General features: G+C 43.3%; 1 protein-coding gene across 1 annotated transcript in view; it reads left to right on the forward strand.

The window, feature by feature from the left end:
* Window positions 1-5,470: 5,470 nt before the first annotated feature.
* LOC101064716 (potassium voltage-gated channel subfamily D member 3-like) overlaps window positions 5,471-18,330 on the forward strand; it is a 52,064-nt gene continuing 39,204 nt past the window's right edge. Inside the window, exons 1-2 of the mRNA XM_003973421.3 lie at window positions 5,471-5,982; window positions 6,624-7,777. Of these exons, the coding sequence (XP_003973470.2) occupies window positions 6,675-7,777 (1,103 nt within the window). The 5' untranslated portion in view covers window positions 5,471-5,982; window positions 6,624-6,674. The remainder of the gene's footprint in view (window positions 5,983-6,623; window positions 7,778-18,330) is intronic.

Here is an 18,330-nt window from a genome sequence, read left to right on the forward strand (position 1 = left end):
CCCATCCATCTATCCATCCATCCATCCATCCATCCATCCATCCATCCATCCATCCATCCGTCCATCCATCCACCCACCCATCCATCCATCCATCCATCCATCCATCCACCCACCCATCCATCCATCCACCCACCCGCCCACTTACCCACCCATCCATCCATCCATCCATCCATCCATCCACCCATCCAACCCACCCACCCATCCATCCACCCACCCACCCATCCATCCATCCATCCATCCATCCATCCACCCACCCACCCATCCATCCATCCATCCACCCACCCATCCACCCACCCATCCATCCATCCATCCATCCATCCATCCATCCATCCATCCATCCACCCATCCAACCCACCCACCCATCCATCCACCCACCCACCCACCCATCCATCCATCCACCCACCCATCCACCCATCCATCCATCCATCCATCCATCCATCCATCCATCCATCCATCCATCCATCCATCCATCCATCCTTTCCATCCATTCATTGACAAGCATCCTCTGTGAAAATGGAATCATGGCTGTGTCTGACATGATTACTGAGCTCTGCAGCTTCTTTATTATAACTATAATGTCCAGCAGCGGAGGACTGGATGAATGTTGTCTCTCTCTGCAGAGAAGCTGTTGCTTATTTGTGGTTCTGAGGAGAAAATCCTTGGCTGAGTTGCTTTCATCGGCTCTTACCATGCATCTTAAGCTGCAGTCTGGGCTACTGTAATATCTCTTTCCATTCTCTCAGTTTTGCAGAACACAGACATGGACTACAGCTCACCCGAAGGAACACCTATTGGGTTTAAACAATAACTCACCGGAAACCGTTTCTAATGCATGTTAAACATGCTTTAATTAACCACAGACTGCATCACTGGTAGAGCTGCACAAGGAAAAGCTGGAATTTCTTATGATAGATCGGTGTTATTTGAACTTCAGTGCATTTAGTGGTTCAGATCCTGACAATTCAGCTTGAAATGTCACTACTAAGTTCACAGTCTGAGGCAGCTCATGTTGGGAAATCGCTAACACCTATCTGTTGTAAAAACTGTATGTTGTGCACCCATGGAGCTCGGTGTATCCAGTTTGAGATGCTCCAGCCTGACATCTCAGGCTGTGAACCGTAATTGAAAATATTCATTAATGTGGAAAATGTATTTCTTTATCAGGAATCAGCCCCGGACGTTGTGGGTCAAAGTGTCAGCATTAGTGTTAATTAAGACAAAAATGATGGCAAGGACCTTTTATTCAGCACAAATTCCTTCGCTGTCTAACAAGATATCACTGTCTGACAACCAAATCAAGACTTTTTAACAGGAACAGTGGCACTTTTACTGTGCCCCAAACTGCTGAAGGTCACAGGAAAGTAAAAACAAGATGGGAGAGCTTTCTTCAAACTGGATCCACAGTTCTTACAATACTTGACCATACATTTAAATGGATGGTTGTCAGACATTTTGTGGAAATTCCAACAGTCTGGTTGGATGGTTCAGACACTTAAACATCTTTCTTTTAAAAGGTTTGGCAGTCAGAAAAGCTTCCCCCCCAGCTGCACTGGAGACTTCTTCTGTCCATCAACAGCTTTGATCAATAAATATCTGCTTTAATGTGTTTATAACATGTGTGAGTACAAAGATGCTGCTCAGATGTAATCAGTGCTTCGTGATATGTTTGTTTTTTGGCTTTTTGAGTCAACATGTGTTTTATCATAATAAGGATAACTCAGACATCACCATCTTTTTTTAAATCCATTTTTTCATTCCCTTTCTCATGCATGCTGCTGCTGCAGCTGTTCCTGCTCTGTCATTGTTCTGACTACACCTGGGGCCCATGTCCACCTCATTACCTCTACTTCCTTTTTAAGACCGCCACATCTCGTCTTCCTCTTCTTCCCCCCTTTCTCCAAAATCTGCCAAGATTGCTGAAGCTGTTTCTTGCAGCTGTCCTTCTGAGTTAAAGGAAGACAGTATGTTTAACTCATGAATATGTAATTTATGAGATGATGAAATAAGAGATCAAACCAAATCCTTCGCTGTTTGTGTATTTATTATACTCTTTGACAGAATTTTTTAGTTCACATGTTCACAGGGGCCATTTTAGGTTATGAGATGCATGGCATGCATAGCAATTACTACACTGGGGTGTTTTGGAGTTTTATTATCTCATAATTCTGGATTTCAAATACTTTGGGAAAGGTTAGCTTGGGGAGTGCCGCTATCAACATGTCAGGACCACCTATCGTGATCACCTTGTTAAATGTCAAATATCTGATAATATCATGTTCCTCTTTCTGTGATTCTCTCAGAAATCTTAGCTAAAGATGTCTTAAGATGTCAGGGATGTTACATTTCAATACATTTGGTCTTTCAACTTTTTTTTTGTAAATGTATATCAAGTATTCAAGTAAATTTTCAATGTCAGTTCTTCTGTGAAATAAACTGCACTGGATCCTTTTTAAAAATGTAACGCAACTCAAATGAAAAGAAATGTTTTCTCTTATGACCATGGAGCCATTAAAGATGATGAGCAGCCAGAAATGGACGTAACCCTGAGTAAAAATTTATTTTAAAAAAAGGACACGGCAGCACATTAATGAAATAACACGGCTTCCGAAATAAGATCTGACTCCAATAAATAGCAGATGAACCCCAGAGAAGATTTTTGTTTTTTTATGTTTTAATCTTCAGTTCTGACCTTCATCCATGAGCAGGCAGAGACCCCAGGTGCAGGACAGCCAACTGAAAGTTATGTTAAAAGCAGATGCTGTGGAGCCTGACAACAGAAGCTGTTCCATACAAGGTGTAATGAGATGGATGGATGGATGGATGGATGGATGGATGGATGGATGGAAGGAAGGAAGGAAGGAAGGAAGGAAGGAAGGAAGGAAGGAAGGAAGGAAGGATGAACATATAGACAGGTCTTGAGCGAAAGCAGCAACTAACACCTCCTTTCCCCCTGAGCTGGCACGTACCGTCAGACAAATGGTGCAATGAACACAACTGCATTTTGGAGAAAGACATTAGAAAACAGTTATGGAGATCATTTGGAAAGCAATTGGCGGCCTCTTCCGTGCTTGTTCTTAGATATTCCTCCTTCTTTAATACCTGAGCGCTCTGTTGTCACCCTCTAATGCGAGGTGCTATGAAAATCTGCATGTTCAGCTGTCGCCTCAGGGGTTTGAGCATGTCTCTGAGAAAGAGTGAAAATAGGACAAATGATGCACGGCGGGGGAGGAGGGGGGTTGGAGGTGGGGGTGGTGGTGGTGGGGAGGGGTGGTTTTGGCATTTGAAGCGTTGAAAAAGATGAGACTGCTAAAAAAACATATTATTTTAAACACAGTTTTTCAGCTTGGTAGTTAATGAGATTGTGAGTTTGCACCTTGTTGTTGCATCACAAACAGAACAGCCTGACAGGAATTGGGGGGGGGGGGGACAATGTTTTACCTCCCCGGTGCTCCCAAGACCACCAGTGGAACAGGTGAGACGGGCCTCCTATGTGTGAAGTCCTGAAACATATAAAGATATTCAGGCCTAATTCATGAATATTTCGCGCTATGTTCCAGAACTTCGCAATATTGTGACTCCATCAATAGCCTTTCTGTCCCAGCACCCCACCCCCACCCCTCTCTCTCTGCCGTGCACAAGGCCATCCTTTCAAAGGGTCTCTTCATCAAGCCACATCAGTCCCCTGAGGTGCCTATACAGACCGTGCTGCTGGGATTGAAGTGAGAGACAGGAGGAAGAGCCTGTGGGGCTTCTTCCTCTCTGATGACGAGTCTCTGCGGGGCTTCCTTTGACACCCACACTTTTCTCTGCTCTGAGTTTGATGACAAAGGCCTGTTTTTAAATTAGAATTAAAGGATTATTATTTTTTTGTTAGTTCAAATTTTTCCATGACTAGACCAAAGACAGGAGATGCCTTTTTTGCTGCAAGTCTTTGCTTTCGGTTCTATCCAGCTGCTGCAGCTGTGCGGCTTCACCAAAAGCACTTTCTCCTGGAGATAAAATGGACAAAATGCTAAAACATAATTAATAAATGCTGCATCGTGTTCGTTCATAAGGTCAAAGACAACAGGGGTGAGTGACCTTTCGAAGGTTTTGGTTTTGTTTTGTTTTCAGTCGGCAGAAATATTTGATATTTTTGACTAGACAGGTGCAGCAGGAGCTCAACCCTTCAGGGGGCGGCTCAGGTTGACCAGCATACCTGGCCTTGATCAGGTTAGAGAGGTCATTTAAGATGATGCCTGCTATTTTTCAGCACACTGGCTTTACCCTACAGTCTGGCTTCGCACTTTTTTGCAGACTCTTTCCACGGAAACTTTCTTATCAATAACTGTGCCAGGATACCTGTGCTTTGACAACTTGAGCATTAATCTAACAGGAGAGCTTTTTTTTCCCAGCTCGAAAATCACCTCCTTGATTTTTGTTGACAAACCCAAAAGCAGAGACTGGCACCATTAGAGCTGCAATAGAAACATCCATCTATCAGTTCAGCCTGTGCAGGGTCCCAGGGGCTCGCCTGGAGCTTTTCATCTGTTTCGAACATCTATTTGGCCAAGCACACACACACACACACACACACATGTGCCCACACACATACGCGCATCTATCATTTAAGTCTAAACACTATCATTATATTTGAAGGTTTTACAGTTCAAGAGCAACAGTCAGTAAGGCCAGGTTAATGCCCTAATGGCCTGAATTATGTTTTGTTTTTCCTGTAGTCCATTAGCACATTAGATATTTCCTGTATAGCTCCTTTGTGACTTGATGAACTACTGATCACTGGAGTCTGGAGACCTGTTGCCCAGAAATCCAGCTGTAAAACAAATAAAAGATGCAGGATGAGGTACATTACCCTTGTGAGGCCAAAAGTGATACCTTGAGCAAGACAGAGGACTGTAACTGCTGGTTTCACCTTTTCCCACCATTTGAAATAATCCTTTTTATTTTTTAAAATATTAATAACAATAAGCTGCAAAATCAATGCACTTCTGCTGCATTTCTCTAAAAAGGACTACGGCTGCATTATTTTACCAGTGGCCAGATGCTGCCCTCTCTCTTACATTGGTTGAGGGTTTGTGTCTTTTGGGAAACGTGATGTGGTTAATTTGCCGCTGTTAGTTAATGTTAACATCACTCTCACTAACCATTGCTGCAGCAAGAAGAAGCTGGTCACCTGGTTAAGCGTTCAGTGCTTGAAATAGGCATTCTGAGACTTATAGGCATGATTATGAACTGAAAGGTATAAAAGAATAAAACGACTCATTTATGGGGCCACCTTCCCTCAGAATCATCCATTTGCAGAGGTGCAGAGAAGATACTATAATATGATAAATGGGAGAAATATGAGGCATACTTAACCCTTCTACCCACTGAAGTTTAATAATGTTAAATTAAGAACACAATGGCTGAGTGAGGGTTTTTCATGTATATATATTAAATGCACACAAGAAAAAAAGATTCAGTGTCAAATGTCTATGTTGGGAACCACAATGTTTGACTCTAGGCAAAGTGGTGGAGTAGCTTTGTCATATTATGATAGTAAAATGATGCAGAGGGAAGGAGGGCTGATGACAGAGCTGGCACAGGGAGAGACGCGCACATTCTACTGATGGAGAAAAGGAGGCGCGTTTCTCCTCTCCGGCGCATTTCACTTCCCAAATCCTGAGGAGGAGAGCAAAAACAAAGGAAGGCCGCGATGTGAATCACAATCTGAGGACGACAGACCTACTCCGGCACCTGTGTCTTCTTTATGCTGCTCCGTAAAGCAGGCGTAATTGGGCTCCATCAGCCGCGTTACTTCTGCGCTCCGCTGGGTGCAGGAGTCCGCCGACCGTAGCTCCGGTGCGCCGACCACTGCCTCATCCCGCCGGATGGATGCGAGCTGCTCTTCGCACACGTGCGTTTGAGGAGTCGATTCTTAAAGAAATTCCCGATTCTCCTGGAGAAAAGTTGGGATCTTTCACCCACCTTTTACTTCTGTCGGTAAGTCCGCTGAGCGATCCAGTTTTTCACTCCAGGGAGGAATAAATGTACGCCGGTGTTGAGGTGAACAGATGTTTTTCATGTGCAAAGAAAAATCACCGTGTGAGATTTTAAATGTGTTATTTAAAAAAAAACAAAAAAACATCATTACACTGTGAGACATTCAGTTGAAGCTTATTTAGCAAAAACACCGCGGAAATTGTAGTTTTGTTCCCATGAAATCGCGTTCTAGTGGCTTTTATGCAAATATGCAGCAGATGTGTCTTCGTTCTGGATTCCTAATTCAACAGGTTGAGTCAGCCCTTGTATGTGTCACTTAAAACAGCGAAAAGGTGAAGTCTGCCTGGTGTCCACACTAATAATATTTGTTTAACAAATCGAACTGGATTCAGGCTTATTAGTAGATTAAACCCAGATACTTGATGGACTCACAACTCAACTTAAACAAAAGTTCTTAACTTTTGTTACCTTTAAGTTGTTTAATGTGACCCGACCACAACTGCGATTAGACACCCGCCTCTCCGTGTATTTTAATAAACTGACCTCTGTATTTCTGTGCTCAAACCTGCTTTTTCTGTTAAAATTGGAGTGTGCTGCTATTTTCAGACTTTTTCCTCTTTGTTATGTTATTTGTTCATCAGATGTTAGTTGAATTTGGGAACAGTCTACTGCTTTGAAGACTCTACTTCACAATGGCAACGGGTGTAGCCGCTTGGCTCCCATTTGCCCGGGCAGCAGCCATTGGCTGGATGCCTGTTGCCAACTGTCCCATGCCTGTCGCGCCAAGAGACAACAGAAAGAGGCAAGATGAGCTGATCATCCTCAATGTCAGCGGGCGCCGTTTTCAGACCTGGAGAACCACGCTGGACCGCTACCCCGACACCTTGCTGGGCAGCTCTGAAAAAGACTTCTTTTACAATGAAGAGAGCAAGGAGTACTTCTTTGACCGGGATCCCGATGCCTTCAGGAGCATCCTCAACTTCTACCGGACTGGGAAGCTCCACTACCCTCGGCACGAGTGCATCTCAGCGTATGATGATGAGCTCACGTTCTTCGGCATCATCCCAGAGCTCATCGGCGACTGCTGCTACGAAGAGTACAAGGACAGGAAGAGGGAGAATTTAGAGCGGCTGCAGGATGATCAGGAGGAAAACAAGGACCAGAAGCTCCCTAACATGAACTTCAGGCAGACCATTTGGCGAGCCTTTGAGAACCCCCACACTTCCACCATGGCCCTGGTCTTCTATTATGTCACAGGTTTCTTTATCGCCATGTCAGTCATCACCAACGTGGTGGAGACGGTGCCCTGCGGGGCCACCGCCAACGAGAAAGACATGCCGTGCGGAGAACGGTACACCGTGGCGTTCTTCTGCATGGACACAGCCTGCGTGATGATCTTCACAGTGGAGTACCTGATGCGCCTGTTCGCTGCGCCAAGCCGCTATCGATTCATGCGCTCGGTGATGAGCATCATCGACGTGATGGCCATTCTGCCCTACTACATCGGCCTGGTGATGACCAACAACGAGGACGTGAGCGGCGCTTTCGTCACGCTGCGCGTCTTCCGCGTCTTCCGCATCTTTAAGTTCTCCCGCCACTCGCAGGGCCTGCGGATCCTGGGCTACACGCTCAAAAGCTGTGCCTCAGAGCTGGGCTTCCTGCTCTTCTCCCTCACCATGGCCATCATCATCTTTGCCACGGTCATGTTCTACGCAGAGAAAGGATCCAGCTCCAGCAAGTTCACCAGTATTCCGGCTTCCTTCTGGTACACTATTGTCACTATGACAACGCTGGGGTGAGTACCTGACACATGCGCACCTACACAGGTACATTTGCTATGGAATTCAAGCAATTCCGTAGGAAAACGCAAACCCTCATAAGCAAAAAATAATGGCTAAGAACTTAAAAACTGCTCTGACTATTGTAATAACATTAGCCTGCTGCCATACTTCAGTATGTGGCAGCTAATTTGAAGCTGCCATTAAGAATAAGGACTGGGCCCCCGTAGCACAGAGACTCACCGCATTTCATCTGGCCTCCCGCATCACAGCTGAGCCCAGTTGCCCCTCCTGCACACGCACGTTGCAAGAACTCGTCGCATATGCGGAATGCATTTCAGCCCTCTCACAAGGTTCCGCGCACAACCACTTGTTTGACCCAAAACAACTGCACCGCTCGGCTCACATTGGTTCAGTTTGATTTAATTTTGTCCTCGACGTGGCCGGAACCACTGGATTTATAGCTTCTGTGTTCAGTAGGAAACGGTCTCTTGAGGAATTAAATTTTCTGCAACAATCGTGCGGTTTGTCATCCGCCCGTGTCATTATAAAGTCAAATGTCTCCACCGTGTTGCCTGGAGGCGGGCTGTCCCACGAGAGCTCCTCCGTCACCTTTATCACCATTCGACTGTGCTCTTAATCTTTCACACCAGTTCGCTGAGATGCAGAGTCACTCTGACAGAGGCACTGCGGACTTGAAAGTTGCGCCGAGTGAAAGACTCCATTATAAAGACGCGGAGGAAGAGTAGTCGCGAGTTCTTTAAAGTCTGTTTTCCCTTCCCCTCTTTGTAGGTAACGCCACGTGTGCAAATGAAGGGGTGACATTTGGAAATAAGTGGAATCACGGCAAATTTAATTTGATTCAAATGAAGTCGGAAGCAGGTGTAGGTTTGTATTAAGTCGACGTAAGATCACAGGGAAGCATTTAAGGAAAAGTTCTCGAGCTCTGCTGGTACTAAAAGGCAGGTCATAATCAGAAGATTTCAGCGTGTTATTATGCAGCTTAAGAGATGTATTAGAAAACCTGCCAAGCCGTTTAAGAAACCATTATTACTGTTTTAAAAAGTGAAGATTAAATTCAATTGAATTTCCACTGAATTTAAACAAGCGCATGTGTGTGGGGTTGGCGGGGGGTGACTGGAGCACCTGGAGAAAGCTCACCCAAGTGCAAGAGAATGCTGTCTTGGGTCCAAATCAAAATCTAAGTGCCATTATCCTGAAAAGTCAATCATGCTTATATACCTGCAGTGATGTACTTATCCTTTCAACCTTCCGCAGACACATTTTTGACATTCAAATTCTTTATCAAGTTCTACAATTTTATTAAAACTGTATAGAGGTTTTTTGTGGAGTGTTTAATATGCTGAACGAAGGCACAAAAGAACGCCGTGTTGACCTTGTAATAATATGCCTGATTATATATCTTTTCTGTCCTGTGAATGTCGAGGACTCTTGGCGGCAGCTTTCAAAAGTGCCCAGGTTCATGGATGGTAAAAATATCAGAATTTTCAGAACCCGGACAGGTTTCATGAAGTATAAAAAAATATGTTTTAAAAAAACATTTTTTTTATCATATTGTGTCCATCTGAAAAGGATGCCTGACCTCTTCTGAACTCCGCTATTTTGATGAGTTTTGTTTCGGTGTGTGTGAGTATTCTATGAAGGATTTTAGGAGGTCCATGAACCAGATGAAAATGCCAAGGTGAGCGTGCTATGGAAATTGTGAACCCCGAACAATGAGATTGAGTGTGGAACCATTATGTCCGATGCGCAATGTGCGGAGGCACTGAGAGCCCGTCTACAACTGCGCTAATCCTCATTGCAAAACAAGGACAGTTATTTTCCAGCAGGGAAACTATTATTTCGAGCATGTTCCACCCTCTTGCAATCATTTTGTCAGAGCATGAATGCAGAATGCTTTCCCTCCTCGCACGGTTACATATATTTCTTTCCCAAAGCCACCAAGGTTTTATTCTCTTGTCTGTAATCTGTAAAAGCCAGATGGATGTTACAAAATCACAAATTTTCCTGCCTTCTTTTCCTGTTTTTTATATATATATATATATATCCAAACAAAGATGTTTTTATCTGTTGATCCATCCAAAACAGCATGTGAACACGAACCATCTTTAAAACAAATTGACTTTATTTGCGATTTTAAGGGATTTCCCCCTCCTCATCGTCGCACCTCCGGTTTGTTTAACGTAGAATAATGATGGGACATTCGTGCATGAATAGGACTGAGAGTGAACAGCCAGCAGACAGCTGCCGTCCCCTCCGGAGGACAGTGTTCCCACCTGCTGAAAGGTCACATGCGAAGGTGAAGAGCTCAACACAACTCCATCTGCACATTAACAACCACGGGCAGGGAACATGAGACTAAAACCTGAGAGTGTTTAATCATCTAAGGTGGTGGAGTGGTCGCTCCGGTGATCTGAAGGTCGTTGGTTTGATCCCTGCTACATGTTAAAGTGTCCTTGAGCAAGACACCAAACCCCAAAAGAGCTTGTGAAGCTGTGCAACTGGTGCAAGAATCTTTATTGCTAAACCCTTATTGCTGATTCTGCCTTCAGTAACTTGTAATGTAATACGCTTTGAGTGGGACGAAAATGACTAGAGAACTTCTATTTAAATACATTCCATGTAAATATTCTAAAATAACTCCTCTATCACTAGTATTCTAATTTCAGCAGTCTCTGAATGTTTGAGGATGATTAGGTCTTTTCTGTTGTTAAAATAAAGCACATTCTGACAGGTGTTGCCTCCCTCAGTGACACTAGATGCTGAAATTAACCCTGTAAGCAATTGAGCTCCAGTCAGGCTTTCTAAGAGAGTGCATTACTGAAACGGTGGAATGTCTATAATTACAGGGTCTCAAGGCAATAGCTTACCAATATTGGTAATAAAGTCATGACCTTCCCTGCATTTTGGGGACAAAACCAATTTGAATTGTAGCAATTCTAAATTGGGCAGTGCAGTAATGCCGTGGTTAGCACTGTTACCTCACAGCAAGGCCAAGGCTAGCTTTTTGTGGAGTTTGGATGTTCTCTTGTCTTTAGGTGGTAGTCTAAAATGTTGCCGTGTTTTGTTTCCCTCTTGTGTTGTTAAACTCGGCTCCTGTTCTGCGTTTACAGTATGCTGTTGACTTCCAGGTCAAAGCCCAGGCATCAAACGCAGCAGGAGGTGGAGGAAAACCAGTCTGAGTCGAGTTGGTTGCACTCACTTGAGCTGCTCAACAGCTGTATGGATGTTTTACTCTCCCGCTGTTTGATATTTAATTCAGCACAATTTCAAGCTACATGCAATTTGAAAGTCCATTTTCTAATCCCGCAAACACCCTTAGCGAGACTACCCGGTGGCACGCACGAGCTGAGCGCTACAGTCATTTGGCCGCTTATGAAATCATTTACTGCCATATCAGAGCATTCACATAATTCAGAGAGAATCCAGAGGAGCAATTCACAAAATATTTGTCAGCAGAACTGAATATTAAATGCACGTATAGAGTAAAAACCACAACAATGAAGCAATGTTGTAAAAGAAAAAAGTAGGAGTGGTCCCAGTTTGCTTTTAAGTGGTGTAGTTAACATTCATCCTCAGTCCACATGAAGCCTCTGGAAGAAACGCATTGATTCGCAAACACTCCCGAAGCAGCGCTAATTATGGGAACTTTCTGCCGAGGATGCAAATGAAAAAAAGTTCTGCAGCTCTGCAGCAGCGACGCACAAAAAAACAAAAGAGCCGAGACAACAAGAGGCTCCGACACTGACGTGTGGACTGTCAAGTATGACATGGTTTTTGCATTCACGCGCGTTATGTGCACACATGCATTATTTTATCTTCCCTTTTATGTTGCCTCCACTCAGTGACCCGCCTCTCTGACAGCGCAGCACGATGCAGATCTGGGTAATGGGCTGGAACTGAGAGAGATGAGAGGGAAAAGGGACTGACCGGCTGCATAATCAGCTGCTTTCACTGTCCAGGAAAAAGGATTGTTAAATCAGCCTCAGGTGCCTGGTAAAAAGATCTGTATTAAAGCCGCTGCCTGAGGCTGTTGCACGGCATCGCTTAGATGCACCATCAGTAGCGTCGCTGGGACAGAATCGGAAAGATTGATGAGGATGGAGAAAGCCCTCTCCCTGCCTTTTCTTCCTCTCGTCCTCCCCTCTTCCACTTCGAAGCTCTCAGGGGATTCAGCTATTTTGGGCTACGTGTGTAAAACGGAATCATCCATTTCAGGCATATTTCGATACCCGAATCTTGACCAATGGCAGACTTTTTTTCTTTGAACCCACGAGAAAGCTGATGTGGAAGCCAGCAATCGCTGGCACGCCGCCATTCTTCCCAACTCTCCCACGCCTCTAAAAGTATTATTAACCCAATAATGAGAGAAATATTAATGAGGTGTGCATTGGAATCTGACTTTGGTGTTATAATTAGAGCGATTCTCCCAGTTGTAGAGTCCTGGTCCTGGACGGAGGATGTTCTGTAGCACAAAGTGAGGGAAAAAAAATGTTGTTATGCATGTAGGTCATGTTCCCATCTCTGCCTTAATCAGCGGCTATATATAATCTGTTTCTTTTTTGTGAGAGTGTCTTTGCTCACTCCCCTCTGTCTTCCAGCTCGACATCTCCATCAGACGCCTTGGTTTGAATGATGTTATGGCGATTAGCCACGTTTCCTGGTGAATCTGTCAGGAAATGACAACAAAGTTGAAGGAACAAAGAACCACAGATTAATGTAACATAACGCATTACAGCAATGTTATTTCGATCACGGTGAGTCATGCTCTCCCCAAACTATTTAGCGCCATTCTCACTTAATGTTACTGTTAATTACCGGTAGCTCTTTTATTGACGTCAGTGAGTCATAATCGCTTGTGTTGTTTTTGTCTCGTCGCCACCCACACTTCAGGCAGGCATGTCCAGATCAGGTCAGCGCCTTTGTGAAAAGCTGATTCTTCTCTGAAAAGATGAGATGGGGGATTGATCAGGAGATAACCGCCATCTCCGTAATCCTCCGCCACTAACCTCCACACATCCACTGATTGTGTCTAGCTTGTTGCACATATTTTAAGTTAATGTGCGGCTGGTGCTCAACCAAGAACATCCAGTATTGGCTGTGATGACAATCTAAGGTTTGAAATCGCTGCTACCTGATCTGTCTGCAAATATATCAGCATGTTGGAGATAGTGGAAGTCTGTGCCCAAAATACCTTAATATGTGTCAAGTAACTGGTGGGAAATGGTTCTCGATGAGGATAACATCAGCCGCAGACAGACAGAGAAAAACATTTTTGGGTAATTCTGGAGGCATGATGGGATCTCACAAACTGCCCGTTGTTTGATTAATAAGAGCATTTTAGAAGAAGAAGTTAAATCAGAATCAGAAACCCGTCTGCTGTCAACAGGTGGGCTTTGCTTTATGATACCAGAGTCAAAGATAAAGCTTCCTGTTCACTGTACGCACATTTATATTGTGAGATGGTTCAGAATATGTATCATCGCAGCCTAAATCCTACTGCCACAACATTTGTCAATTGTTACCTTCAAAAGATACTTTTCCTGGATGCTTTCTGATATCAGCCTCTGTCAGTATCGCTCAGAAACACATGAAAAAATACTTTTAGAGCATAAAGTTGAATCGACCAAGCACATTTTTATCACTATCCTGGCAGCCGCAGATTCTTCTGGAAAACAAATGGAGCTTGTTCTTCCCGTGTGTTCAGACACAGACTGTACACTCACTCGTGCACACGAACCTTTCACGTCAGATATCTGATTCTGCTGGTGGCGGATAAACCCTGTTTTCTTGTCTTTGGATGTATGAGGTGAGACACTTTCTGGCGTCTTCCTCATTGACTTTGGCGATACGGGGGGGGGGGGGCACGCCCAATTTTTACCATGAAAGCTTTTCTTAACTGTGCTCTTAGCCTGACGCCCAGCTCTCTGTAAAGGAATTAATTAACAGCAAGTAGAACAAAGCCTCTTGTGTGGGTAGTTAATCAGTATTCTCTTTGAGTCGTCCCATTTTAATACGCGCAACATCTGAGTACCTGTTCTAATGTCCTGTCAGAGGGGTTTGTCATGTCTTGACTTTTAATTTGTTTGATTTGTCGATAATTATGTTGGAGCAACAATTTACTTGTGTAATCTCAGCAAATACCACTGATAAAGTGGAACAGAGGGAAGGAGTTTTTGATTAATTCTGGAATTAATTCTGGAATGACTTCTGTTGTTTTGTTGATAATTGAGTATGTTTTTATGCCACGCTGAAACGCTACTGGGATGTGGGGCCGCATATTTAGGACATGGCAGAATATTTACTATTCAAATTGTCAGGGGTTAGGGATTGTTGGTTTGGCAGATTCTATCCAAGTGCTAATACACTTGTTTACTGAACCTTTGGGGTCAAAACAAGTGCACTTGTAGGAAATTAGAAATATGCCAGAGTTTAACGGGCCGGGATGCTCTTAGTGATGATTTCCCCATCACACGGCTCTTTAATAGAAGTCCTCCTAATGATACCAGTGGAAAATTAATTTGGCACCAAGGCGGACTCATTTAACACCTTAACTCATTTAAAAAGAATTAAACTTGTGGCGATAGTGGCTTCTGGGCTGCTTAACGATCTCCGCACTCTTCCTCCTCATTGTTTCTCTCGCTCTTTCATTTATTGGTCCGGTAAATGAACAGGGTCAATCCCCGCGTGCCCACGTTCACACGCTGTTTTCTTGTTAAACTACAACTTAAAGTGGCAACGGTGGAGAAATCACCCGCCAAATAATCGAATCAAATGTAGATCAATATGCTGCTGTGGTCCGTGGCGAAGCGGTCGAGCCAGAGCAGCATAATCTATACCTTCCAGTCTTTATAGCAACAGAGCTTGATTTGTAAGGATGTGTGCAGGAGAGTTGTTTTTAACCAAACAATTCAGTAACTCTACATAAAACATAGTGTTGCCTAGTTGATGGGATAGCATTGGATTCTTTTATACAGTTTGGATCAATCTTTTAAAAATTTGAGTTTTTGCAGAGGTGGATTCATTGCGATTCCCCTGCCTTGAAAAGGGGAAACTGCTGTCAGGTAATAGCATGTTTACTGGTGCAAATGGCTTGAATGGCAGCTGTTAGCAGTAGGAATTTCTCTGAAATATTTATCTAAACCCAAGTCAGGCTTTTCACTCTATTTTTGCATTTTTTTGCCAAGGTCTTTGAGCATCAGATTCAGGGGAAAATATCTGTTTATTTCATGCTGAACTCTCCACAATATTCACATCATCAGTGGGAATTTGCAAGTACTCTGCAGCATTTTCCAGGCGTTTTTTGGTTTAAGGGAACGAGATGAGATACCACACTCTAAATAGTTTGAAGTCGCAAGAGCTCGGTCGCTCCATGCTTTAAGAAAGATTACGTAGATAACCCTATTCTGTCGCATTAATATGGTCTGTGATGCTCTTGTGTGACACCTAGCGATTATAAATGTTACAACCTGCAAAAACCAAGCTCTACATTTATGTAGCTTATTCATTTAAGCATGCCTTCATCTGAAAAAGAGCAGTTCTGGCATCTGCAAACAATATCTTAGCAGTTCTGAGAGAGAGAGCAGCTTGAAAAGGCAAAACTGGACTCTGTTCTCGCTGGTCTCCAGTGTTTTTCTTTTGTTTTTTTTCTTTTCATCCTATTTTCTGTCATCTGTTTTTATCTTTCCAGTCCTAATTGGTTAGAAGTGCACTCTTGCCAGGAAGATAATGATTGTGTTTAAAAGTTCATTTGCACTAATAAAGCATAATGTCCAGTTAGCATCAGTGGGTTTGGGTCTCCTGTATTAACCATGCAAAACAATCGAAAGATCTACAATATACGACTCATAACTGGCCCATGTTTTGCTGTTTTCTATATCATAGATCGTACCGTGACACAGGTTAACCACAAAACAAAGGAAATACAGCAGGATGAACAGCAAGAAGGCAAAAGTACAGAACGGGTACAGAACGGCCCTGAAAGCAAAGGACAAATGCAAGGGAGAAGACAGATGTGACGCTATCTTAAAGAGTTTGCAGCACGCTAACTCAAGATGTTTGTATCAGGGCACAAAGGAGAACGCTGAATGACAGCGAGCGCTGTGCACGCTGAATGAGGGGGTTATTTTTAGATATTTGGTCCTTATCTCACTACACAGCTGGCTCAGAGAAAGCTAAAGAAAATGTATAACCTTCTGCGTTTTGTGAAGGAGGATGCACGCTCGGAAAGTGTTACAGCTTCTGTGAGGACAGTCAAGGTTAATTGACTGTTTGGTGACAATAAAAGGATGAGGATACATCATGGGGGGAAAGTTTTGAATGGCCTAAACTAACCATGTACATGTGTTATCTCAACTAACCTGTGTTGGATAACTCACATTATACATTAATGTGTATGTATGACTTCCATTACTGCAGTAGGACACGTCTCACACTTCACTTTGCACCACTAATTACCAATACAGATGTAAAACAAGGGGGAAATTAAAGCCATTCACTCATTTGAATCTATTTTTTTTTTTGTTTAAAATAAGATTGATGTTTGGAGCCAGCATGGCGCCGCAGCACCTCATTCAAGCGTCCATGAACACATTACGACCTTCCTGATTAGATCGCGAAAGCAATTTGCATCTGTCATTTTGTTGTGACAAACACACACGCGTCCCCGTCCAAGTGAGCCGCTGCGTTTATAACGTGTCATCATCTGGGAATAACGCGGCAGCTTGAGCGTGCTTTTGAAAGAAAAGCAATATTGGTGTGGACGCAGCAGGCCGGGCTGCAGGTGCCGGAGTGATTAGACTCGCTTTGCATGCGCCCATTTTTCAGAGTGCTCCTGCGATGTTTTGTCTTAATTAAAGCTTTTAATGGATTTGCGTGCTTTAAAGCCGAGATGTGCTGTCTGTCTTCCACTGACACGTACATGTGAATTGGCTGAGATTGGCTAAAGTAAAGGTTGATAAAACCACAGCGACAATGAATCCGACAAAAGGGAACCACATCAAATGGATGGGAACAGCAGAGGACGACAGGCAACCTGGGGATTAAGTATTTGGGAAATCACATTGTCGTGGCAATAGGCACGCTGCTGATATTGAAATTGTATATCTTTGTCAATTATAAGCATGATGTTGTGCTTCTTTTTCTTTTCTGCAATTTCAGCATGTAAATTAAAAGTATTTATCTTCCATTCATGGTGCCTGCACTCCCACCAAGGGCCTATTTTTTCCCAGATATCATAAGAGGCGTAGCTGGAGGTGAGATTAACTTGTCAAAAATAGGTAGAAGTGCACAAGAATAAAGTATTATTCTTTTTTTTTTTTACAACGCTGTGAGGATATGAGAAAAAAACACCCCTTTTCATTGATTTCTCTCATTTTGGAGTACTATTTTCCTTCTGTTCATCTGCATTCGTCTGAGCATCTCTCCCTATTCAGCCCCCAACTAGTTCAAAATGCAGCAGTGAGACTTCTGATCCAGCCTGAGGTTCCTCGGTGTTCTTCCTAAATCAAGGCTGACAGAAGTTGACGCCAACTGGCCTCAAAATGTTGTTGTACAGTCTTGTACGATGACAAAAAAAGGGGAAATCATATTATGCAGAGGTGTGATAGTGTGTCAGAGACAAAACGTTTCTTTTAAAAGCATATAAGCAAGAAATCTGGTCAAATCCTGTACCATTACAATAGTTTTGCACCATAGACCCAACAATGTCCCCTTTCATTTCCTGTTTAATCTGATGACACTGGTAATCTGATTATTTTACAGTTTATATACACACTGCAGACAAACCAGACTAAACTTTATCAGTGAAAGCCAGTATATCTTGTAAAACTGGGATTGCCACAACATAAATTGTGCTGCAGATTGTCTTGTTGTTCCTGGAACAGATGTTTGTCCTATTCCAAAAGGGTCAGAGTGAGAGGTCTAAACCTGTGAGGGTCCGTAGTTTGAATTAGTTTCCTTGAGCTCTATATTGACAGCCTAATTGTGATGCTATGCTATCAGTGCGCTGAATGCATCTGTTACCACTCCTGGTTAGCATATGAATGCGCACATTTTGTCGAAAGTGCTTTCAACGACGAAGCAATCTAGGCCATTTAGCAGAGTCAAGGCACTGTGTTGATGCAACAGTCAACATCATAAACAAGTTTCCTGATGCACAAACCTCACTTATTCTGAGTTGGGCTAAGAGTTGACTGGCTGACGGCCTGACCTGAATTTGATATCTTGAGCCTCCAGCTGTGCTGAGCTAAAAAAAAAGAAAAAAAGGTCGAAAGAGAAGTGAAAGTGGATGAACCATGACTCTGGAAAAACAACAGGGAGAACACTGACAAGTTAGAAGACACAGAGGAAAATATGTCTCCTGGCTTTGTGCTGAAAATGATATTTCAAAACATATTTGACTCCATAAAATGGGAACAGTTGAAGCGATAGCTTGATGAGTGCGTAGCTGCTTGCTCATTATTTAGTGGATTGTGTGGCAGGGTTAAATGTGATAGCATTTCAATCTTTCATGTATGAATGTGATAAACTCTTGCAGCTTATAGTACAC

This window comes from Takifugu rubripes, chromosome 19, assembly GCF_901000725.2.
Source record: "Takifugu rubripes chromosome 19, fTakRub1.2, whole genome shotgun sequence".
Classification (NCBI taxonomy): Eukaryota; Metazoa; Chordata; class Actinopteri; order Tetraodontiformes; family Tetraodontidae; genus Takifugu; species Takifugu rubripes.